The sequence below is a fragment of the Mauremys mutica genome, chromosome 3 (assembly GCF_020497125.1).
Source record: "Mauremys mutica isolate MM-2020 ecotype Southern chromosome 3, ASM2049712v1, whole genome shotgun sequence".
Classification (NCBI taxonomy): Eukaryota; Metazoa; Chordata; order Testudines; family Geoemydidae; genus Mauremys; species Mauremys mutica.
The window spans coordinates 109468959-109494982 of record NC_059074.1 but is presented as its reverse complement, the minus strand read 5'-3'; the positions used below and the strand labels follow the sequence as shown (position 1 = coordinate 109494982).

General features: G+C 40.2%; 1 protein-coding gene across 3 annotated transcripts in view; it reads right to left on the bottom strand.

Moving 5' to 3' along the window:
• Nucleotides 1–26024, bottom strand: part of UTRN (utrophin) — a 577733-nt gene that overhangs the window by 125026 nt on the left and 426683 nt on the right. For all 3 annotated transcript variants that reach the window (XM_045009515.1, XM_045009516.1, XM_045009517.1), the window contains 5 exons: nt 24561–24690; nt 12846–13114; nt 10706–10852; nt 9239–9317; nt 4877–4937 (listed from right to left, as the gene is read on the bottom strand). In XM_045009515.1, coding sequence (XP_044865450.1) covers nt 4877–4937; nt 9239–9317; nt 10706–10852; nt 12846–13114; nt 24561–24690 — 686 coding nt within the window. The remainder of the gene's footprint in view (nt 1–4876; nt 4938–9238; nt 9318–10705; nt 10853–12845; nt 13115–24560; nt 24691–26024) is intronic.

Sequence of the window (26024 nt, the reverse complement as noted above, 5' to 3'; positions counted from 1 at the left end):
TTCAGAAAAGGGCAACAAAAATGATTAGGAGTACGGAACGGCTTCCATATGAGGAGAGATTAATAAGATTGGGACTTTTCAGCTTCAAAAAGAGACGACTAAGGGGGAATATGATAGAGGTCTATAAAATCATGATTGATGTGGAGAATGTAAACAAGGAAGTGTTATTTTTTACTCCTCATAACACATGAACCTGAGGGTCACCAAACGAAATTAATAGGCAGCAGGTTTAAAACAAACAAAAAGAAGTATTTCTTCACCCAATGCAGTGTCAACCTGTGGAACTCTTTGACAGAGGATGTTGTGAAGGTCAAGTCTATAACAGGGTTAAAAAAAGAACTAGATATATTCATAGAGGCTAGGTCTATCAATGGCTATTAGCCAAGATGGGCAGGGATGGTGCCCCTAGCCTGTTTGCCAGAAGCTGGGAAAGGGCAACAGGGGATGGATCACTAGATGATGATTACCTGCTCTGTTCATTCCCTTTGGGGCACCTGGCATTGGCGACTGTTGGAAGACAGGATACTGGGGTAGATGGACCTTTGGTCTGACCCAGTATGGCCGTTCTTATGTTGAATCCAGAAAAATCCTTACGAAAATTAAGTGACAAGCTAATCTGTACAACTGTCCAATAACTGGTTCTTTGTATAAAGGGTAAATATTGCAGATGTATGATTTCTCTCTTGAATTGTACTGTCAAAGCACACTAATTGTTCACTTAAATACCTTTTCAATTATGGCATTTTTTCCCCTCTCTTCTCCTAACTAGGTCTGAAGGTAGGGAATAGACATAGTTTACAAAAATATATACATTTAAATCTGGATAAAATGCCTCAGCCTGATAATGCCCCAAAAGACACAATTAAGAATCAGCTTTTTTCTGACTTTTTTTGGTTCTATTTTCCATAACTCAGTACTTCCCTTACCTGCTACTGGCAAGTGTGAAGTTTGGAGACAGTATGCAACAAGAAAATAAGGCAACTGCCAAGGAAAGCTGGCCTGGCAGATTGTGAAGCTATAAATATTTAGCATTCTTCAGCTTGCTTTTAAAAAATAAATAAAATCTGCCGATTAAATATCAGATTGTTCTACTTTTCTTTCAAGGCATAAATATCAAGGCAGTTTGCATCAAGCTGATAGTATAGAAAAAGCTCTGCAAAAGCCTTCTTGTTGTGGCAGCAGGTGAATTTTCTACTTCAATTGCTTTGGCCTTGTTTATTAAAACCAACCTTTATAAAAATAGACAAATGATGAATAAAAGCTAGTGGGGCCATCAAAAGACTCTTCCACTCATTGCCCACACTTGACCATTTTCCCCTTTTATAATGCTGTCTTAATGATTATTGAATGATGCTAGTGCACTGTCTAAAAATCCTGACTGGATACATTCAGAACTCCAATTATGTCCACAGATCTGTGGGGCTGCCAGATTACAGTAACTGTTTTGCCTGCTTTGCGAGCATCCTTGTTGAATTTAAAAAAAAATTCCTCTGCTTTATTATATAAAATCACGTGTTTTATGTATTTCAGCTAAATCTCATTAGCAAACTCTTCTCTTTGGCCAGCTCTGAAAATTTTATTCTCTTTTTATGTTGTTTTCCACCAAGATTATTAACAAGATATGATCGGAAAGACTCAATACTCCTCTCAATTTCTTAAGCAAGGATCTACATAGTTGGCCCAGTCTCAAATAACGTATAGCCTACTTTTGCAATATATATGCTACATATGTTTAAATTGTTTCTCTTTGCCAATCAAAAAAGTGCATTAAAATTGCAAAGCGATGCACTCAAAGGCAGGAAATGGCAAAGATCACGTTGCTAATGCAACTGTATCTTGCTGCTCTCACCCCTCGGTATGTATGCATTATTATACATTAACTATAATATAAGCTTTCATGTGAGAGGCCTGCTTCATTCAGTGAGCAGGCTGGATGTGTTGTCTTTCTTCCTCAACTGACTCTCGCTCCTCTGTAGTCCCTCAGTAATCATGATTCAGGCTTTTTCCAGGATTCAAAGGTCCTAATGGAATAGGAGCCTGGAAAGTATGGGAGACTACAAGTAGGGAAACTCAGTATGTTGGGTGTTACTGGAGATGGTACTGGAGTGCGATTGGTGTGCCCTTCATATCTGGTTACAGAAGACGGCACTGACAATGATTTTGGCCTGGCTCTGAGTCCCTCTGTTCTGGAGGCTCTGAATCTGATGCTGATGCCAGTGCCACTCTAGGTTCTTTACCTAATGGCTTCTTAGTATGCACCATGGTCTTCTAAGCTAGTGCCATGGTCTCAGTTTTGGAGGGGATGGGAACTTGCTATCCCTATGGGACATGCAGTCTCCTGAGACCCATTCTGGAGAAAAGGGTCTTTTCTCTTTTGAGGGTCTAGATGGTTCTGAAGGGCCCTCAGGGTCTTTGCTTACTGTCAAAGCAGAGACTGTTGCCAAGGCTCTCAGATCAACTGGATCCAAGGTACAGGTGTGTGACTTGATCCTGCAGGTCTCAGGGAGTGTTCCAGAAACTGAAAATTTAGCCTGTTTCCCCTCAGTTGCTTAGATCTGCTTTTAATAAATGAGCAGATCTTACATTTGGAGGGGATGTGTGACTTTTCCAGGCTGTGGAGGCAACCTGAATGTTCGTAACTGCGAGGGGAAGACTAATGGCAGGTCTGGCAGGATTTGAAACCTGGGTGGTGACCATGACCCATATCTGAGGCCATGGATCCAGGTCCTCCCCAAAGGTCCAAATAAGGCAACAGAAGGAGAGGGGGGACCCCCAAAATGCATAGTGTACTAAATAACAAGAAAAGAAAAGATTAAGGGAGAGAGGTAGCAAGCTGTGTAGTTAGCTAACAGACACCACCAGGCTCTGTCACAAGCTGCAGACGTGTTGAGAAGGAACTGGAGAGGCAACAGGTATACCTTTGCCCCAGAACACAATGGGGTCGAGGGTGCAGGCATGGACCTGCAGAACTGGTAATGAAAATCTCCAATTAAGGGGGCATGGGTTTGCGGACATCCTGATGTGGAGCAGCCATAGGGACATTATGTTAATTTTTGTGAGGGGGAGACCCATGATGTTGCTATCATGATTGAGAGTGAGCCCCACAGTGCTCCTTTCTGTCAAAAGAAGGGGATGAGGCTTACAAAGCAGCCCAGATGATGTAGCTGTGACGTACAAGGAGCCTCTACAGGGCTCTCATAGCTGCTGGTGTCGCAGAGGATCAAGCGCCACAAAATCAGGCATTAATTGTAGGTTGGAAGAAGATGCACCAGTGACTTCTCTCCCTCCTACCCAAGGATACAAAGCAGTGAAGAAGGGAGCAAACACACCCAGAATGAGAGAGGCAATTTGGAAGGTGCTGTGGGGAGGGGAGGAAGTGAATCCCCCCTCCCCCACAAATATGCGTAACTTGGCAGAACCTCTATCAGTACTAATACCTCTTTACCCCCAAAGGCTCCAGCCATCGGAGGATGAGTCAGTGTGAGCAAGAGTGAGCAAGGACAGTAGCAGCCAAACTCACTTCCTCAAGCATTTAACTTCCCTGTACACCCACCACTGCAGACATGGTTGCAGCTGCCTGAAGCAGGATGGCCTTTTGAAGCACTGCAGGAAGGGAGAAGAGCTATAGACTATGTTTTTTTCAGTCCCCTCCTTCTCACCTCTGCTCCTCTCCCCCATCCTGGGCACGAAGGAAGGAATCTCCTATGCTAAGGAAGAGTAGGAACGGCTGGGCAAACACAGGCACAGAGACAAGAAATAGTATCATTAACTTCATATTTAGAACCCCCAATATTTCTAAAATAGTTTTTAATGAGACACTGAACATGAGCTCTACAGATAAATGACAGTGTCATGTACTATAGCATAAAGGTTTTGATGGCACTAGTTTGGGATTACCTACGATGCTCACTCATAGATGCGCTACACTGAAGAGTAATATGGCCCTTCCAAACAGATGCTGACAACATTTAAAATGGACTTTCCCTCCTCAGAACTAAAACAAACAAATACAGGTTTGGTTTTAAATGACTGTGCATTGGATATTCCATAATAGCATTTATCCCTTTTGCAAACAGCTGCTGGTTTCCTGATAGAGCCGTGATCTTTGTCCTTCTAACATAAGGGAGAAAGTACAGGTATATAAACATAATTATATAAGAAAACTGATACAGTTAATGATCGTGGATGATTTTTTCCATTAGAACACACTGAATGTCTCCATGAAGAACTATTTCCATTATTTACAATTTATTCAGCAAATGATTAATTTTATGCCAGGTCGGTATTTCAAAAGCAAAGAAAAAAATTAGGAGAACAGGAAAAGCAGAAGGATCAGCCAGATGGCTATGCATACAGGAGCTCTGAACAAAAAGAAAAACAACAGATTTTCAGCTGTAAATCATTTACTTTTTCTTTGTAAAAATTAGTCACTACAAAAATGCTTCTCAACTATGGACTTTGTCATTAAATGATTGAGAGTTGATATACCATGTATTCAGGCTTTTACAGAAAAACAATCTGTTCCCTTCCCCCCCCCCTTTTTTTTTCTCTGTGGGTTAGGCTTTGAATGAACAAGGTTCTTAAATATGTGCCTAACTTTAAGCACATAAGTAGCCCTATTGGCTTCAATGGCACTACTCATGTGCTTAAATAACCTTGCTGAATCAGAGCGTCTATGCTGGATGATTTGTATACATTTGTAAACGAGTGCTCATATTGTAGAAAAAATATATAGCACATACAGCATGATAGACTAAGCAGTGAGTATGCTGGTAACATTTCTACTAATATTGTAACATTAGGTATGTATCAGGATTAGCTCAGAAAACCCTTCGTTTTCTTTAGTGCAACTCAATGAGAATCAAGGCCAACTTACTTGATGTAATAGGGCACTTTGTTATGTGAAACAGATCTCTGCCATGGAAGCTGAACTGAAGCTGCGGGGGGAAAAACACAGGAGATGGTGATTAGACAGCACCTATCTTAAAAACAAGATTCCTTTTTACAATTAAACCCACTTATAATAAATTCAGTGGAAACAGCTCTAATTTTCCAGTCAGGCTTTCAGTAATTCAGCTGGAGAAAACCATGGTAATATATCAGGGTGGTGTTATCCATCTATTTGATGCCAAGCAAGAAATAAAATAAACAAATATGGTAATTCCATTTCAAAGAAGGATAATAAATTGTAGCTTAGTAAGCCATCCACTCAGAGGCAGGCTAAGGGGGTATTTAAAAACTTTTTCCTATCTCTAGCAATGGGTTCCAGAAAATACAAGCAATTTAAGCTTTGGCAATATGGGCCTCCACTACCATAATCAATACATTTCAATATAATGAAAAATAAAAAAATAACTACACTATTATTAGTTATTTTCCTCAGCTCCTATTTGCAATCCAAATTAATATTGATTAATATTCTGTGAAATACACAGAACATTAGACCCCATTCCCATGCTCCTGGAGATAGTAATATGTGCAAAATTTATGTAAATCTGACAGCAAGAGAGATAATCTGTAAAGTCAGGTTGCCCTATAACACATCCACACATAAGAGATGCAAAACTTACAAGACAGTATAACTCTGTTTAATCTAAAAATCTCAGGAGACACCAGAAATCTTTAGATGAAGAGTGAAGAGGATATCTGACAGATTATCTTTGAAGTGGCCATATGCTGGGCATCCCTGTATACATATTCTATACCTTTCCCAGGCCACATGCTTTATACCTCCCCAGAGGACATAACCAAATTGGTGTTTGGTTAAACAGTTTCTACTGTATAGGAAATTCACTTAATCATATTCACTGTGTAAGCAAATGATATTTGTTCTTGAAAGAATAAGCAGGAATAATTAAGCAGCACCATGAGACAAATTTATATTCAACACACAAGCCAACGTTAGATCCAGAAAGTTAGGCATCAAATGCCATATTTAAACATCTAGGCAAGTGGGATGAAAATGCTGTTCACATTGTACAGAGTTAATAAATTAATTTACTAAACAACAGATTAACCGAGTAGTACTTTGTGGAAAAATATATGAATTTATGAAAAAGGTCTACATTTTCATCTGGTATTGAAAGAATGAAGCAAAAATTTTGTGCCACCCTTCAAGGAGAAAAACGGTATCCATATTTTAATAAGTGTTGCTAATTTGTAAGAAAAAAAGTTCCATGACCAAACAATCATTTTATTTTCCCATAATTTTAAACAAAGAGAATAGTAGGGCTTGTATTTTAGAGATTTGTACTGTGGAGGAGAGAAAGACTGAAATCACACAGATGGGCCAAGATAGCAGACAACTTTAGAAATATGCTGCTTTCAGACCTTCATTTCCTAATAGTGTTAGTCATTGCCATTGGTTTCTGTGGTACTATTATTTGAATCAGGGTGAGGGCGGTGAGCACGAACTGATCCACCTTGGCCACCAGCAGTGCTGCGAAGCCCAGGGAGGGGGCCGTGTTCTTTGCGCCACCCCGTAGCCGTGCCGCCACCTGGAAGTACTCCTGCTCCGTGCTGCCCAGCAGCTCCACCAGCATGGGGACAGAGTCGCAGCTGGGCCAGGGCTCGGCTGCAGTGTGCTGGTAGCGGATCCCACATTTGGGGGGGGAGGCCAGTGCTGGGGCAACAGGGGGTGTGAGTGGGGGGTACTGGTGGGCGGGGGGGCCTCATGTCTGGGGGCAGGGGGGGGGGGGCAGCCAAAAATTTTTTTGCTTGGGGCGGCAAAAAACCTAGAGCCGGCCCTGATTTGAATGATGTTAACTAACTGAGAAGATTAGCTCCCTCTGAGTTTTGCTCAGATTTGACTTATTAGTTATGAGTGATTGCAGATATTCTGCACTTGCAAGCAGATAGTCTTGATAACATAATAATAGATTTATCTCTAATTCCTGTGGATCAAGTGATACTGTACTTATTTAGAACCATACTCAATAAAAAACATTGTCCATTTTCTGTGCTGCATGAACCTGTGCAAAGATGAAATTCTTTTTTCAAAAATCATTATTTATGGGTGGAAGATGAACAGACTAATTATTGATTCTGGCACCCAGTACGAATACTGCAGATATTAATAAAAGGTTGGATGCAGTTGAGGGAGGCATTGAAAAGGGTGGCTGAAGGCTTTGGTTGAAGAGTACAGCAGGCTGAGAGACAGAGCATATGAAGATAACAACTGATTGACACTAATCTCTTCTTGTAAGAATACAAAAGATGAACTGCAGAGTTGTGGAACTGTGGACATGTAAAATAAATTAAAATGAGCAAAAAATCAAGCTAGTATTTCTGAAAGCTTTGAGACAGTAGCATGGGTTTTTTTTTAGGGGAATTATGGATTATAAAATATTCTGTGGTTGGATTATTTTGTACCCATCTACATTAGGGATGGATAAACTTTGCCAACATGAGGGCAAGCTGTAAGGAGCCCAAGGTTTCCAAGTTGAGAAAGGATGCAATTAGATTGCAGCTGTCTTCCTGCTAATAAAATGTTGGTGGGATAACAGAAATAGATCAGGGAAGAGTTGGAGCATGGATTGTGGCAATCAATTGACATTGCTTCAAGTTGTCCTCTGTGTCCGGTTGTTCTTTGTAGAACAGGAGTGACTAGTGTTCCAGGATTGACTGCCAATCCCCCGTAAGGGACGTTCCTCAAGAACAAAGCTGAGGGATGCTGGTATGGCAGCATGAGGATGCTTCTTCAGCTGTACTAATTCTAAGACTAAACAGAGCCCTCAAGTTTCCCAGGCATTCCCCGACACTATTGATGCATTTTATTTACGTATTTGTGCAAAAAGGGCATTAAGTGGCTCTGTTCTCAAGGTCACTGTTGAAGTAACTGGCAGGACTCAGAGGTTCCAGCTGGTCTGCAAATAGGTTCCATTTTGGAGGAATTGCTCTAAAAAACTGTCCTATGTATGACCTGTATTTTTTAATTAAATGTATGACGCTGCACCTCTTTCACCAGGCTCTTTATTTTGAACATAATTGTGGGTTTGAAATGAGAATATCGCTGTTACATTTCCTGAAAAGGGGACAATAGGTATCTAGGGCTTTTGAAATTATTTTAGGGTATTTGGTTTGTCAGCTGGAAAGATGCTCCGAGCATTATGAATACAATACATTGAGATCTATGGAATCAAAAGTGGAATATAGGAGTTAAGTCATTCATATGACACTATCCACCCATCTCAAAGCACCTGAGGAGAATACATGACAAAGAGCTATGATTATTATTGCAGTGTTCATCTAAAAACTAGAGACAGGCCTGAATTAACACCATGTATATGAACATACTTGAACTTTGGGGGGTGCTGGTGGGTGAGAGAAAGATTCAGAAACTGAACATGGATCTTTATTCCACAGTTCCATTATGTTTCAATAATGGGTCAAATGTCGGCCATGGATCTGAAAATCTCATAAATACTTGGAGGTTCCAGATCTAAATTTCTAAAAACTCAGTACATGGCAATAAATAAATAAAATTGTCTCTCCAAAGAAGGAAATTTTGTTGGACTTTTCCTCTCATTTGAAATTCTGAAAACACATAGCAGGTCATACAATGAAACTTTTGATTAGTATGGGTTTTTTTTAAAAAGAAGTTTGACCAGCTCTTGTCTTGTATCAATTTGGTAGCAAGGCCAGAGGTAAAGATAATTTGAATGAAAAGAAGACAGATATCAGAGGACAAAAGGACAAGAACTGACATGTGTGACACACTCTCTCTCTCTCTCTCTCTCTCTATATATATATCATGATTTAATATATATATATATATATATATATATTAAAAAAAACGATGCTTGGTGCAGAAAAGCAGCAAAACCTGCAAACAAAGAATGAGTGATCAGATAGGTGATCCATGAGGATGGAATACTATAGAGAGATGAAGTGAAATGAAGAATCATAAAATATTAGGGTTGGAAGGGACCTCAGGAGGTCATCTAGTCCAACCTGCTGCTCAAAGCAGGACCAATCCCCAGATTTTTAGTCCAGTTCCCTAAATGGCCCCCTCAGGGATTGAACTCAAAACCCTGGGTTTAGCAAGCCAACGCTCAAACCCCTGAGCTATCCCTCCCTGAGGAGGAAGAGGGAATCAACCCAGCTGAAAGAATGATGTAGTTAATTACAAGGAAGAGACACTTCCTGATGTTACGGGTCAGTTAAGGGTATCATCATGTGAGAGGTGACTGGAGAGAAGGCTACTGTCTCAAATTTATCAATTATTACTAGCACTTACTGGAGAGAAAATGTTGAGATTCAGGGCCAAAATCCTGGTGTGCTTCCTGTAGCAGTTTAAGGCGATCCTCTACAGATACCTATACACAAACAAAATAACAAGGTTTCTTATTTATTTTGTAAAGCAGGAGTCACAATAAAAACATTGGTTTGCATTCAATTCCAAATAATTTTTGTGTATCTTTTACATTTATTTACTCTCAGTTCATTACACCCACTGTTTTTCTTTTTCAATTCAAGGTAACGTTGCGCTTGTGTAAGCAATGCAGATCAATAATGAACAACCGAAGTTTCATGGTGACTAAAGCTGTCCATTGAAATGTCTGTTTTATTTCTCCCCATTTCTCTTGTCCAACTGTCTGTAGTCAGCAGGCCTCACTTTGATCATATCAATCTTACAGCTGCCTTTACAAGATGGGACCATTCTGGAGCTGACAGAATGGCCAGACTTCCTTCTGGTTTACTAATTAAACTGCACTAAGCACGTGCAGCAGGGGCTTGGCTGCTTAGCTAATTCTCTTTAAGGCAGAAAATCATTCCAACACCAAATTACATTTTGAGAGACAAGGAGGGATGCTTCAGAAATGTTAATAACTTTGCCTCCCAGCTTGTTCTGAGCCTAGTAGCCCAACAGCTTACATCCAAACTCTGCAGGTTCCCAGCAACAAAGGTAAAGGAGACATATTTTTTCCCCCTCTTTCACAACATTTTGATTTCCCCAATTCCTTCTGTGTGTGACAGGAGAGAGAGTCTGAGATTTGGGGAAATCAAAATTAACAGAAGTGGATTGACAAAAAAATATATACCATAAAAGATAGTGGGGGGCAGAAATGAAAAGATTGGTAAACTGATAAATAAATGAAGAATCCTCATTATTTAATTCAGCATGAAACCGTAAATCACCTAAATAGATACACAGGTTCTGCTTTATCAGTCCTAGACCACTGAAGCACTAGTCAAATATAAGCCATATGAATCCACTCCAGACCCCTCAAGCATGTTTTCTTCTCCTAAAACTTCCCATGGTCCCAGACCTATTGGTATTCACATTATTCATGAAACATTCCCTATGGAAATTGGACATTTAAAAAAAAATCAACTTTTGTACGGGTGGCCACACAGCAGAAACATATGTTCAAACTTTCAAAAGTTTCAATAACTATGATTTATGGAGTTATTTCAGTGCTTACAAATTGGTACAAATATTGCTATCACACAGGTGAAACGAAAATAAGATCTAGTCTGTAAAGATTAACGCAGTCCCTTGAGTGAGTGAACTGCTGAGAGAGCAGAAAAGGGAGGCTATCAGTCAAGACAGTGAAGGAAAGACAGCTCCTTTCATTGCTTTTTGCCACTATGGTAACAGAGTCAAGAGAGCAATAAGGGAAAAATAGTAATTTACTTTGTAAGAGAAAAAGAAGAGTACTGCTGAAGCACTTCCCCATTCAGGGAAAGGAGGAGGGCATACCTGTAGAAGTTTCCAGCGCATATTAAGGTCATCCAGCTGGCGAGACATCTTTAAAGATGGATGAAGGTCAAGTGGAGACAGCTGACTAGATAAATCATTCACTGTTTTAACTTTCAAGTTGATTGGTGCAATCTCTTCTCTGAAAGCCTGATAGGAAAAAGAAGACACACACTTGGCTTGACCACCATCTTACAGAACAGAATGAAAGCTTGCATACCATATAAAAAACAGTTACGTTTGGTTGACACTGACACGGCAGTATAGATATGCTAAACAAGAGCGTACAAAGGAGGTAATTAGCATTCTCTATGGAGGAAAGCCTATTTACTTAAATATAGTCTGACTGTAAAGGATTCTACCCTGTTGTATTATTTGACTTTAAATCCACTCCTGTACACAGGGCCCATATAAAGCCTACTTACATCCCACTTAAACTATCAAAATAGGCCTTAAATAAGTTTTCAGGGGTATATAGGGCTTGTGTGGTCATTCTGCACAAGGGTGGATTTCATCCAATACTGCAATATTCTACAGTGAGTTTTAGTAATACTGGTTCACACCAAGGATTCTTAAACCAAATTTATTGAATAAGGCTGACTGTTGTTCCCTGATCAAAAGCTGCTGGCAAAATCTTTATTCAACTACCTCATTACTGAATTAGCAAACATGAGGCAATGCATCTTCCAAAGAAAAGGAACAGAATACTTTATGGGATTCTGACTGGACAGTTAAAACTATTATGATTTAAAAAGAAGAAAGGTTTTCTGAACCAAACAAAACTAAATATAACATTAAAAAGTAAAAGTTTTAGTTATGGTTGAAAATATGCACTAAATGTCTTTCTTGCTGTGAGCAGGTAAAGGTAGTTGTTTGATGCTGTGAACAAGCCAACAACTAGAGAAAGAGAAGGGTTTTTTTTGGACAATCCAACTATTCCCTACCTTCCTTGAAACTATCCCTAATCAGTCCCATTCACAGGAGACATCTACAGGCAAAAGGGGAAATTTTGGTTTGTGGGCTGCCAACAGTCCCCCACAATTCTAGCAGATCTTTCTGCTTTCTACAGCAATGAAAATTTAATAGACTTTGCTTTACCCTCCGTTGCAGAAATGACATCAAGATATGACAAACTGTTTCTTAACACAAGAACAAAGAGATATTCCCTGCAGCATACGAGAGCTTGGTTTACTGTCTATACTAAAATGGAAAAGGGGGAGGAATGTATGCATTACTCTTAAATCAACTGCGATCTGGATATAAATCGGCTTTGACTGTGTTTGACTCAAAGTTTCTAGGTTCCATTGAACCTGAATAGTCTGAGTAAAACTTCAGGGGACAGAAGTGTAAAGCTCTACTCATTTATGTATGAACAACAGTGAAGTGAAGCAGTCAGATATACTACTTACATAGTACCATACATGCAAATAATTATTTGCAATACATATAAAGATGGAATCTTTCTTGCAAATGTTTACAATCCAAGATAGTCGATCCTTTCATGAGTAACTTTAGACGCTAAGGTCAGAGGTAAACCTGTGCCTTTGAGCATGGCTTTGATCAGTGTGTATTGTGCGTGCTTGTATGTTGGAACTGAAAGAGATTATACTGTAGAGCTGAAGAGTCTGAGTGTTTCTGGGTATGACATCATTTGAGTACTAAGGAATATAAAATAAAGTTAGTGACAATCATAGATGTTGCCTTAATTAGCAATTTCCTTGAAGTTTAATAATGGTGTCGATAAGAAATGCCCTGGAGCAAACTTAACTATAAAGGCCTATAGGCAGCATGTAGGGTATGTGTAACTAGTGTAAGCAGCCTGTGTCCACACTGCAGCATGTAGCTACATATGGCAATGAAAGGCTCTGGCAGGGGGAGACAGCAAGGAAAGGCTTCGACAGCTCCCTGCTACTAGAGCCTTTCACTGTGGTAAGAAAAGACTGTGGCAGAGGGGAGGCAGTGAGGAAGGGCTTTAGCTGTGAGGAGCTGCCAGAGCATTTCCCTGCTGCCAACCCACCACCAGAGCCTTCCCTTACTGCTGGAGCCTTTCCCTATAGTAGGGAAAGGTTCTGGCTCTGGGGAGGCAGTAGGTCACTACACTGCTAAAAACAGTTGTTATATTCACAAAGAATGTCATGCTTACTGTAGTTTTCTCAATGTGTTCCTGCAATGAGTCAATCAGTAAATCTCCTACTGGTTTCCAGCCATTTCGCACATTCTCAGCCTCTTTCAAGTCAGCATCAAGGTCGTCCATGGCACACTGCAAGTCTTTCAGTTTCTCTAACGCTTTGTCCACTTGCTTCTGCCAGTTGTGGGCACTGGCATTCAGGCTCTCCCATTTCTCTTTCACCTCTGAAGACTGCTTGCGCATAGCTTTGGCAATTCTCTGTGCTTTCTCCTCTGGGGTCAACTCTGCAGTGAAAAGGTGGTTTCAGAGTTTAGGTGTTTTGTTTTTTTCCCCTTGTTCTTTTTTTTAAAGCTGCTGTTCATTTTTGGTTGAACAGATTTAATTCTGTACGAGGAGCAATTCAATAAGACTCTATCAGATAAGACGCCCAGCCAATTCAGAGATCATCATAACTCAGCAGATTTTTCTTTAAATAAATCAACAAGAAAAGTCCATGTTGACAAATAACAAAAAATGAAAAACAAATCTGTATTCTTAAAGAACAACATGGCTAGGATAACTGCTAAGAAATTCATCCTCATTTCCATGCATTACAAAAAGCAAGAGCCTAGGACTGGCTATTGGTGTTTGTGGTACCTCTGGAATCTGCAAGAGTAATCTGCAAGGTGTGCTACCTCACTTTTCCAGTTCATGAACCTCTGCCCCAATCCACATTTTTTTCTCTTTTAACTCTCTTTAATTCACGTTAAAGTGGATCGCGTTTTCTCAGTACCACACCTTAAATATTTCTGCAGCTCAACAATAGTGATTTTAATGTTAATTCCCCACTTAAACAGTCATATAAATGGAGTACTGCAAAGCTTAGAACTGCACAACAAAACCAAAAACAAAACCAGGATTGCTAACCAAAATGACAGAGTTGAGATTTAGATGCACATTCCTCATTAATTTCAATGCTGTATGTCGAAATCCCCTAAGCGGCTTTGAAAATTGCACCGGGGATCCCCAGAAAAATCCCATTTATGTCAATGGATAGCTGTTACAACTGAGCAAACAAAGCTGAAGGTAGGATAAATATGGCAAGGATGGGTGCCTCAGGGCTGGTCTACACTGGGGGGCGGGGGAGATCGATCTAAGATACGCAACTTCAGCTACGTGAATAGCGTAGCTGAAGTCGAAGTATCTCAGATCGATTTACCTTGGGTCCTCACGGTGCGGGATCGACGTCTGTGGCTCCCCCATCGACTCCGCTACCACCATTCACGCTGGTGGAGTTCCGGAGTCGACGGGGAACGCGTTTGGGGATCGATATAATCGCGTCTAGATGAGACGCGATATAACAATCCCCGAGAAATCGATCACTACCCACCGATAAGGCGGGTAGTCTGGACGTACCCTTAGTCTTAAGGAGATAGTTGGATGATGACACTGATTATGTCTGGAAGTTTTTGTTTAAATCCCACTTAGAGTCAAGACCTGAGCATGCATAGCATTATTTGACATTACTGTAACTTACAAACACACTGTCTAAAGTTTCACTCTCTGACAGTATGTGTTAAGTACACATATGCCGGATCTCTTCCTTGTTATAAACAATTGGTGGGAGCCTGATAAGAAGTTACCATTTCCATAACTGGTGTTCTTTGAGATGTGTTGCTCGCGTCTATTCCACAATAGGTGTGTGCGCTCGCCATGTGCACTGGTGCTGGAAGTTTTTTCCCCTTAGCGACCCCTGGAGTGTCACCTCTGTGGCACGGTATAAGGGGCGCTGCACGCTCCCCCCACCCTCAGTTTCGTCTTGCCAGACAACTCCGACAGAGGGGAAGGAGGGCAGGATGTGGAACGGACATGAGCAACATCTCGAAGAACACCAGTTATGGAAAAGGTAACTGTCTTCTCTTCTTCGAGTGATTGCTCATGTATATTCCACAATCGGTGATTCCAAGCTATATCTGTTGGAGGTGGGAAGGAGTTCACAAATTTTTGGGATGGAGAATGGCCCTGCCGAATGCGGCGTCCTCCCTGGTCTGAGAGACAATCGCATAATGTGAGGTGAATGTGTGAACTGAAGACCACGTGGCAGCCCTACAAATGTCCTGAATGGGGGGGGGACATGGGCCAAAAAGACAGCCGACGAGGCCTGCGCCCTAGTCAAGTGCGCCTTCACAATTGGTGATGGAGGGATTCCCGCCAGGTCATAACAGGTATGGATGCACGAGGTGATCCAGTTGGAGAACCGCTGGGTGGAGATCGGCCGACTTTTCACACTCTTGGCTGAGGCAATGAACAGTTGTGAGGACTTTCTCAAAGGCTTAGTCCACTCCAGATAAAAGGCCAGCGCCCGTCTCACATCCAGCGTGTGGAGGCGGCGCTCCTCACTGGACGCATGGGGCTTGGGGCAGAGGACTGGCTGACCCATGGGATAGGCAGAGACCACTTTTGGAAGGAACGAAGGATGTGGGCAGAGTTGGACCTTATCTTTATGAAACACCATATAGGGGGGCTCGGAGGTCAGGGTCCTGAGTTCTGATACCCGCCTAGCTGATGTGATCGGAACCAGGAAGGCCACCTTCCACAAGAGGTGTGACCAGGAGCACATGGCTAGCAGCTCAAACGGGGGCCCTGTGAGATGGGCCTACACCAGGTTTAGGTCCCACTGCAGGACTGAGGGCGTAACATATGGGAAGAGACGATCCAACCCCTTAAGGAATCAGCCAGTCATAGTATGGGAAAATACCGTGTGGCCCTGCACCGGCAGATGAAAGGCCAATAATGCCACCAGGTGCACCTTGACTGACGAAGGTGCCAGGCCCTGGACTATAAGGTGAAGGAGGTAGTCCAGAATAAGCTGGATTGGGGTGGCCACCAGGGAACCGCCCAGCTCATCCACCCATCTGGAAAACCAAGACCACTTTGTCAAGTAGGCTTGGCGTATGGAGGGCCGCCTGCTTTCTAGGAGGACACGGTGAACCCCTTCTGAACACGTCCTTTCCTCCCTACCTAACCCTTGAGCAGCCACGCCATGAGGTGGAGTACCGTGGAGATCCCAGCAGTGGCGTGCCTCTGGAGTGCGGGGCTAACATCGGTGGTGCTCCTGGTAATGGCATGAACATAACATACCAGGCCGCCTGCAGGGCCTCCGGTGTGGAGGCCATCCAGACATCCGAGGAGGCCTGCTCCGAATGGGCCCAGCTACTCTGCTCGACCTGAGTCAGAGGCCTAGAGGCCGGTGGGGATCGAGGATTGCCCAGCATGGATCTAACCTTTGTCCCGGGTTTACTCCGGTGCCGCAGCGAAGGAGTCTTCTTCCTAGCCTTCTTGGCGTGCCCACTAGTCGACTGCGCCGAAGGGTCAACGCACACTGACACTGCAGTGCCTGGTGCTGACTCGGAGCGGTGCGCTGGTGCCAGGGTCAGTGCCGACTCCATCAGAATAGCCCGGAGCCTAATGTCCCTTTCTCTCTTGATCCGAGGCTTAAATGACCTGCAAATCTTGCAGCGATCACTGAGATGGGTTTCCCCCAAACAGCGTAAACAGTCCGCACATGGATCACTCACTGGTATAGATCGCCTATGAGTGTCGCACAACTTAAAACCCGGGGCACGGGGCATGTCCCGGCCTGGGAGCTCTAGCTAAACTAAACTAATTAAACTAACTAACTACAGGTACCATACACTGAACGAACAAGCAGTTTTGGGGACGAGCTACAGCAAAACTGGAGCAGAGCAGTTCCGAAGCACCTTCACTGGTGGCAAGAAGGAACTGAGGGTAGGGGGAGCACACAGTGCCCCTTATACCGCGCCATGGAGGTGCCACTCCAGGGGTTGCTAGGGCGCTCCCCTACGGGTGCTGCTGGGGAAAAATTTCTGGCACCAGTGCACATGGCGAGCACACACACCTATGGTGGAATACACATGAGCAATGACTTGAAGAAGAATGGTGGTCTACTAGCAGCATGATGTGCTGACATACAGGAGTTCCAGACTTGGGACTGAGCAATGGATCTCATTTTCTAGAACAGGGACCGAGAGTCCACTGAGCTTGTAAAGAGAAGGGAAAGCTCCATTTCACATTCAAGCAAGACCTTTTCTGGCACTCAGAGTGGCCTCAATGAGCTCTGGAAACAGCTTCATCCAGCCTATTTCTTCTGAGGGAATGTTATTGTCACAGTGACTGAAACAAAAAGTAACTCCCAGAGGACTCCTCTTTCATGCAAGAGACCCCCCCTACCCACACACACAATGTTGCATGCACATAAAAATAAGCTAAATGGTATTACACTCATTTCTATGTATAGAAAAGTAGCAGCATTTTAGGAACATTTCATTTATGCAGTTTTAACCATTAAAAGTGAATGTTGTCTATAAATATAAGAATGACATTCATGAAAAAAGATGAAAGCGGCATTTTTATTGGAAGAGATCAAATGAGTCAAATAACCTTCCCATTTAGTGGTGGGTAGCCATTAAAAATATCTTTATAATGGACTTGGCTTATCAATCAGCCATCTGTAAAAAAGGAACAAAGGGAACAAGTTTTTCCTTCTTTGGAAGACACAATGTTATAGTCAAAAGTATATTATCGCGATGGCAGAAATATATGCTATTAATATGCTTCTAATGAAGATGAATACTAATCAGTTTGTTAGCCCCTGGTCTCTAACACTGCAACCTTGCTGGGGATAATTAACATAAAAGAAACTTGTAAAAATATTCAAGTTCGTACTATTCATATTTTAGCTGAGAAAATCAGTCATCCTTAACAAGGGGTAAGCGTGGATGGAAGGACCTGGATTAGATTAAAAAAGGAATTGCTATTAGCCCATTGTGTGAAGTTTAAAAAATGTATTTATTTATTGCGAGCCCCTGACCCTCTTCGTTTTGGTATACACAAGAATGGAAATACCATCAGCGTCTATTTGATGACAGCTGAAGGCAGAAGTACTTTAAGTTTCGTGAAAACCCCTGTTTTCCCATGATTTTTTTTTTTAATAAAATGCCACGACAAAGCCTTGTTGGAAACTGCAAAGCCACTTGCAAGAAATTTTATTGCTGACTACGTAAACCAAACAAGTAAGTGAGCTAAAAAAATTTAACAGAACATGCACAACAGTGGAGCCAGAGGCTAATATGCAGACTGGAAATAAGGTGTAAATTTTTAACAGGAAGGGTGTGACAGACTGTACCCCTGTATTCATCCCTTGTACACTATTGTAATAATTTTTGTACAAAGTATGCCTTGTGAGGTATCATTTGAAAACTATAATTTTCTGACCATTATCATCTTGGTAAATTATATATGGTAACATTAGATGTAAAGTTATAAGATTTCACTGTGTGGTGTTACTTAAACATTTTCCAAGTCTGGGGAGTGGCCAAACCAGTTCCTCAGAGACAACGAGCAAGCTAACGCCTCAGCCAGGTCTAAACAAGGTCAATGGGCCATTACCTGCTAAAGTGCAATTTTTTGGCAGGAAAGGCGGCATGGGTGAGAATTTGCATTTTAGCAAAGAAACAGCATGGGGTTCCTGTCCATGCAGACTTTGTGTCTCCTGAATCTCATCTGGAAATGCCTCTCAAAAGGAGAGGAAGGACTATAAAAAGGAGATGCCACAAGAGCCCGTCTTCCTCCTCTCTGTCTCTCTGTCCATCTATTCACTGCAGCAGAGGGAGGGCGCTGCCATTACACAGATACTGGATGGATCACTTGATGATTGCCTGTTCTGTTCATTCCCTCTGAAGTACCTAGCATTGGCCACAGTCGGCAAACAGGATACTATTAATGGGCTAAATAGACCATTGGTCTGACCCAGTATGGCCAATCTTATGAGTCCTGGGCTAAGAAGTTTGGCCAGTAATCCTGTTAAGAACTTGTGGTGAGAAAAACTTTGCATTGAATTTAACAGTTTGTTAAATTAGGCACTAGTTGTGTTTTAAATTTATTTTTCTTGTAACTATTTCTGACTTTTATGCCTCATTACTTGTATTTACTTAAAATCTATTACTTTATAGTTAATAAACTTGTTTTATTGTTTTTATCTAAACCAGTGTGTTTGGGATAACAGGATTTGTGCAGATCATTTCTATTAATAAAATGATGGACTTTATATGAGCTGGGAAGTACAAGACATACATTTCTGAGGAAAAGTCGGGAACTGGGAGTGTGCTGGAGTCACCCTGCAGTATAATTCTGGTTGGTAAAAGCCTGAGTGTGACTGGCAGGTTGCAAATGCACACAGACATAACTGGGAGTGATTTAGATGCTGGAGGCTGTTTGTGAGCAGTCCAGGAGTGGAGACAACAGCAGCAAACCACTGCAGAGTAAAGGGCAGGGATGACACAGCTACTCACTAGCCTAGATTGTACCCTGGGTATGTCACAGAGGCTAATTAATCATTAGATCAATTTACCAAGGGTGGTGGTAGATTCTCCATCACTGACCATTTTTAAAATAAGATTAGATGTTTTTCTAAAAGATATATTCTAGGAATTTGGGGTAAATTCCATGGACTGTACTATATAGGAGGTCAAACTGGATGATCACAGTAATCCTTTCTGGTCTTGGAATCTATGACTTTCAGTTTCAGAGCATGTTTGAGTTCTAGAACTAGGGGGGAAAAACCTCTGAAAAATGAAACAAACTGTTTTGGAGAAAGTCTGCGAAAAAGGAAGAGGGAAGTTTTGAGCACTCACGCTTACCAAATGTTTCAGGGAAATATTCCAAGCCACAAACTCTTAAGGGAAACTTCCATCTGTGTAAATTTTAGCCTGCAGAGCCATAACTGATCCAGATGCTGACCACACTTGGTGATACCAAGGATGTTTACAGAGCAGACTTCCAGGGACACTTGTGACAGAAAGCTGGGGCTGCATAGGTAGATATGACTAGTCAACAGGCTATGAGGTATAAATTGTATGTAGAATCCCAGGCACCTGGAACTGGTAACCTAGGCATGAAGAAGATCCAATATCTGTGACGTTGAGAGGATGGAATGGAGGAAAGCTGGAGATCATCCAAGAGATGCTTTGAAAGGAATTATGAATAGGGATGTTAAGAATCACTTGGGAGCATATGAGAGGCAGAGATTCAATGTTGTTCTGGGTTTGTTTGCTTTTTTGCTACAATTTTATTTCCTATAGTTAACATGAAAATTTCCGACTCTACCCTGCCACCTGAACAACTCCACCACTGGAGTCTGCAACACAGTTTACCTTGTACATTACGCTCAGTTTTGAGATGACCTTTTACCCCAGCCTTTGCAACAGATTTCTGCAAAGAGGAGAGAGAGAGAGAACTGTAATTTAAAAGATTTGAGACAGAATCAACTATTAAAGTAATAAATTATATAGGAAGGACAACAACAGAGGATTTGATTACTTGGGGATAGCAAGGAAATTTTCATTTTAATTCATTTGGGAATTATTCATGTTAAGAGTTTAAAACTGCCATGAGCTTTTCTAAAATAATCTGAATTGACTAAAATCCAATGACAAAAAGTCAATTTACTGATTCTAAAGTCCCAGGACTATTTCAAAATAATTTCTTGTGTACCAAATATACTGATGCCGAGATAAAAAAAAAACAAAATGTAATAAATACTTCCCATCTGTTTTTCTGGAATCATACACTTGCAAATAGTTACTTTTCTATACAGTGTAACAACTTGCAGGTTTTATTTTGGAAATTGAATACTGTTAAAAACTAAATGTTTTATGATAAAAGATAATGATCCTTTTTGGAGGATTTAAAAACTAAGAAAGAAATAATCTGGCATCTCTGCATAAAATGGTGGTCAGATACAGGGACTTAATTATCTTGGTCAGCTAACTAGCCTCAACTCTGGAAGAATGGGAAATCTCTCTACGAGCTGTTGGCTGATTGGTATTGACAGTAGGCTCAAGAAAGGCCTCATTCTCCAACCTGATTGGAAAGCAAGCATGACAGCACTTGATGACAGTATTGGGCACAGAAATCAGAAAAGTATTCTACACTGAAAGGGGGAAACCCCCCTCCCCACACACACTCTAATAAGGTGACCCTGAGAAGATGGCGGCAATGGCAAGTGTTGGGGAAGAGAAGAAGGAAGATTCTTTACTTGGTTTGTCCTTCTAGCTAACACCAAACAGAAGCACATGTGGCAGATGTTAGTCACATCCCTTACTGTGTGGAAGGCACCTAGAGTCCATGGTGACAGGTGTGGTATAAGAATCAGAATTGAACAGAAATAAAAATAGAAACATTCTCCTGAAGCTGTTGAAAGGCATGTACAAGTTATTTGTTAATTCACTGTCATTCTGCAAACATGACTATTGCATTTTATTTGAAAAAATACTAGTTGTATTAATGTGTTGAGATTGTTTTATTTAACTTTATAGAACCCTTGGGGGTGCTTATCAACTTGCTTTAAAAAGACATTTACTATGGAAATAAAACCAGATAATTAGTTTTATGAGTATAAAATCGTTTAACTTTTATTCACTTAAGAGACAAATTCATCTTGCATAACAATGTTTGCAATTGTCGTTAACACGAAACCTCTTATTTTTTAAAGCAGAGAACACATTTGCAGTGACTTTGGTTGCATAGTATAGAACTGTAGACCTGATTTCATAAAAGATGATTTAACAGTGACAATTTTCCTTGGGTTAGGAAATCTTTTCATCAGTCCATCATTAAGCAAGCTGGCACAGGGATACACAACTCCTTTATACTGTGACAAAAACACTGTACACTAGCTGTTGCTTTTTTTGTCTTCACTTAGTATGAAATCTTCTGATTGATCAGTCTCTTTTTTTATGGTACTTATTACATTATCTCCACTTCAGCAGCCGCTCAGAAAGTAAGAAAAGCTCTATAATCAGACTATCTGGTTACCAGAGAGGAAAAATATTAACTGACCTTGGAATCAGGGAGAGAAAAAAATCCACTGCTCTGGTTGCAACTGCTTCATTTCAATAAGCATCTTTTGTCACAAAGTGATGAAAATAGCAAAAAAAAAATTCTCAATGTCTAGTGGAGATAAACTGCAATGGGATGTGAACTTTTAAAACTGAGGTTTAGAACTCTTATTTTGAGTACTAAGCAAACAGATTCCAAGGAGTGGTCAATATGTTAAAAAGAAAATATTATGTATGAACCGTGTGTTGCTTGTTTACACATTTATTTTAGATAACTTAAGCTGCTCCTAGTTCCACCAGTTCTTGGTTTTTTAAGCACTTATTCTTGTTCATTCCTCAATCTATAGAAAAAGTGCTTATTTTAGGGCCTGACTGCAGCTAGTGTTCTTTCTCTGCCTAGCCATAGTTATATGTTCTTTAAACAGCATAGAAGAACTGAAGCTGATTTAATGTCCATTCCCCCAATTATACAGAACATGTTCTCTTTTCCACGGTTCAGTGAGTCTTTGGAGCAGAAAGTGAGGGTGCAAATGACACTGTCATCATTATGAGCACTTTCAGAGCATTTAAACAGGCATAATGGGATACTGTCAAGCTCAAAATCGGAAGAATCCAACAGTATTGTCATCACAAAATTATGTCTTTAGCATCACTCCAATGAAAAGTGTTCTTCAAGCTTCTAATAACCCTGGCAGAAAACTTGCTTACAACAAAAAGTACTACAGGAACAAGAAGTTTAGATAATAAGAAGCAACTGGGTACCACAAAATGTAGCAATTAGGCAAATTTAAAGCAGCCATCCATGCAGGCATAACACAGCAGATTCTGCCACACCTACTCCTGTAGAATAGTACTTTAATCAATGGGACTATTTTCATCTTTAATAAAGTGGAGAAAGGCCTAACAAAAACCTGTGTCTGGAAACTGAAGCCAGACAAATTCAAATTAGAAATAAGGCAGAAATTTAAGTGAGGGTGATTAAGCAGGGGAACAAACTCCCAAGGCAAGAGATAGAGAATCCACCACTTCATGTCTTCACATCAAGACTAGGTGCCTTTCTGGAAGATACGTTTTAGCCAAACACAAGTTATTGGTCTCCATACAGGGGTAACCTGGGAGAACCAAATTGTCTATGACATACAGTAGGTCAAACTAGACGATGAAATGGTCCCTTTCTGGACTCACACTCTATGAATCTATCTGCAGTTAAGGCACTGTTTTTGCAATATGCTATGTGGACAGGAGATATTCATAAAACACTCACAGACCACCTGCCTGCCAATTATCATTTGGCGGTTTACCATGGTCACCCAACCTCCTAGTCTGTCCCCACCTCCTTTTGAATATTACAAGATATTGTAACATTGCACTGCGAAAATTTAACATATGTAGCGTCATCTAAAGATCACTCTCTTGTTTTCATTCAACACTGAACAAAAATCAAGTCCTGACAAATATTGCTGAATAAAAAGCACTTGGCACTAGTAGCGTGTTATGATTTGGCACAGACTGATTTGGGTGCTTTTACACATTTTGAGATGTAAGTTATAAAATTTGCTGAGGTCATGACTGGCTGAATGAGCAAAGCTAAAATCAGAATATATTATTTTTATCTTCATGATACTTCATGCAATGTTGGCCAAACAGCACATTTATTATATATGCAACATATCAAATAAGATGCAAAACTACCGAATTTTGCATAACATACTCTTGATTTTTCAAAATAGCAGGAGATAAGATCTAATATAACAACCAAGAAGTAAGTATTAGTCAATAAAAAAAAATGTTCATTTGTTTTAACCAGCAGGTTAAACTATGCAATGCAAAGCCAAAGAAGGGAATCAGAAACGAGGAAAATAAATTCGTTGTGGTAGAAAATTACACAAAAGTAATGTCAGATTGCTATAACATTAGTTGTTTTTAATTAACATTAACTTGGAAAGTAGTCTAGGAAGGCTCTACAGGATGTATGAAATCAGGAGAATGAATATTAACACAGGACAGAAATAATCATATAATGACTTTGCAAATTGTATAGAGTACTAAATGATACGCATCTGCACGGTAATTCAGATTTCTGCAGATTACTCCATAATAATTTAAATTACTAGTTTATTTCTAGTACAATTACCATGCAATATTCAGCAGTAAGATTTCATGATAACAGAAGAGATACAATTATGAATTTACTCTACAGCTACGATACTTACTGTATGTACTTATACAATTATTATATTTTTTTTCTTTTGAGCAATTATGAATAGACTTGCTACTTTTTCTCAGGTTCCTGAAAATAGCTAAATATGAGTCAACTCTTGCAGTCACTAAGGGTTAAAAGACTACCGATCTAGAACAGCAGTATTGCATTATTCATCAGGCAATTCCAGAATCTAATTTGGTTAATATTTTACAAAAAGAGTAATATATGCAGATTTTAATGGCTTATGTTCCAATATTCTTCACAATCATATTTCAGGTGCATAGCTTTGTTATTGAAGCAAGAATTTACAAAATTGCACTGATGTTATCCATATTTTGAGTTTATAATGAAAGGTGAAAAATTCCAGATATGCCACCTCAAAATGTTTTTAATATAAAATATAGCCTTCTGTGATTTATTTGTACATTTCCTCCTTCCATCATTGAACACTGGATATTTACAAAGCAATTATGGTTATACTTGATCAATTTAAAGGAAGTGAAATGCCCAATTGCTTTAGAAATTCTAGGCTACATAAATGATGAGCTATAAAATGTATACTGGGACCTAAATATTGATGTTGCAACATTCATTTTACATGTTCCAAATATGAAGAAAACAGTAACTGACCAGTTTTTGAGTGCAGGTTTTTTCTTGGTTCTTCAGGGCCCTCAATTGGTTGGTCGGCAAGGAAAACTCGTGCCTGGTCTACAGCATTCAGAATGGTTTGCTCTTTATCCTTCAGTTCACGCCTCAGTGCCTTATGCAAGGGAAAATGAGAGTTGCATTTGTAACTTAATGTTTTGTACAACAGGCAATGTAGCAACCGATCCATTTTCATCCCTCTGACCCGTATCGTGAGTGACTAATAGTCAACATTTAATTCAGGTTGCAAGACAAAATGTAAATTTTGCAAAAGAGAGATGGGAAGAAAATGAATTTAGACTGCAGAGGTGATTTTTGCAGAACTAACTTAAAATGTGAATACAAGAAATATGATGTGTTTAAAATATTCACGAAAAGGAAATTATTATACTTGAACTTACATAAAAATATACTTTGAAGCCTTCATTACTATCTGAAGGATTCATAGGATATAATAGACTGCTCTGACGTGTGAGAGAGAGAGAGAGACGGACAGCCAGAGCAAAAAAAAAAATACATTCAATGGAACACAAGAATATAATTTCACTACTGGTAATGAGAACTGCAGAAGTATTTTAAATTCTTCAGAATATGTTATGTTAAAAATTATGAAAATTAAGAAACAGAAACAAATTCAACTACACAAAATCAAAACTCAACCAAAGAGAACATATTATGAAAAGACAGTCTCCAATTAGCCTAAAATATTTTCAGCCTGTTACGCAAAGGCAATTGCAATTTTTCTCTGAGAGGTTTTTCATGCAAATGTAAATTAATCTCATCAAACTTTATTCTATAGTGCTTTTGTTCTTTTATTTATAAAGGGGTGGGGGAGAATTTAACCTTTCTCCTTTGGAGTCTTGTGTTTATGAGCACAGTCTGCTCCAATATTCTCTCCTAAAAAAACATTTAGTTCCATATAAACTTTTAAAAGATCCTTCTCAGAAATAATTTTTATGGAACATTTACATGTTACTACCACTGTAAATACACAATAGCATACTTTTAATGCTATGTATTATGGTTTTCTGCTTTTAAATGAATATTTTAAACATCTCTAATTAAAAATAAATGTTAATTTTACTGCAAAAGTCCAGTCACTCCCCACTGCCCACAAGAAACAGCATAGTACTCCAGGCACTATATAACAGAACACGCATCTTTTCCCTATAGAAAAGAGTTCCTAGTGGAAGGATAAGAGCAGAAAGTAGGAAAGTGTCTTACTGTCTTTTCTCCAGATATTTACATAGGGGGTGACACATACTAAGGCCTCAATTATGCAACTGGATCTACATGTGGGAAGACCCAGTGGGACTCCATATGGACACAATAGTCTGCTGCATGGATCTGATTGTGGAATCAGGCTTGATTTTGTTTTGCAGCTAAATTTTAATTCTAATCCTCCTCCACATTCTCCCCAAATTTTCTTCACAGCAATGAACACGTGAA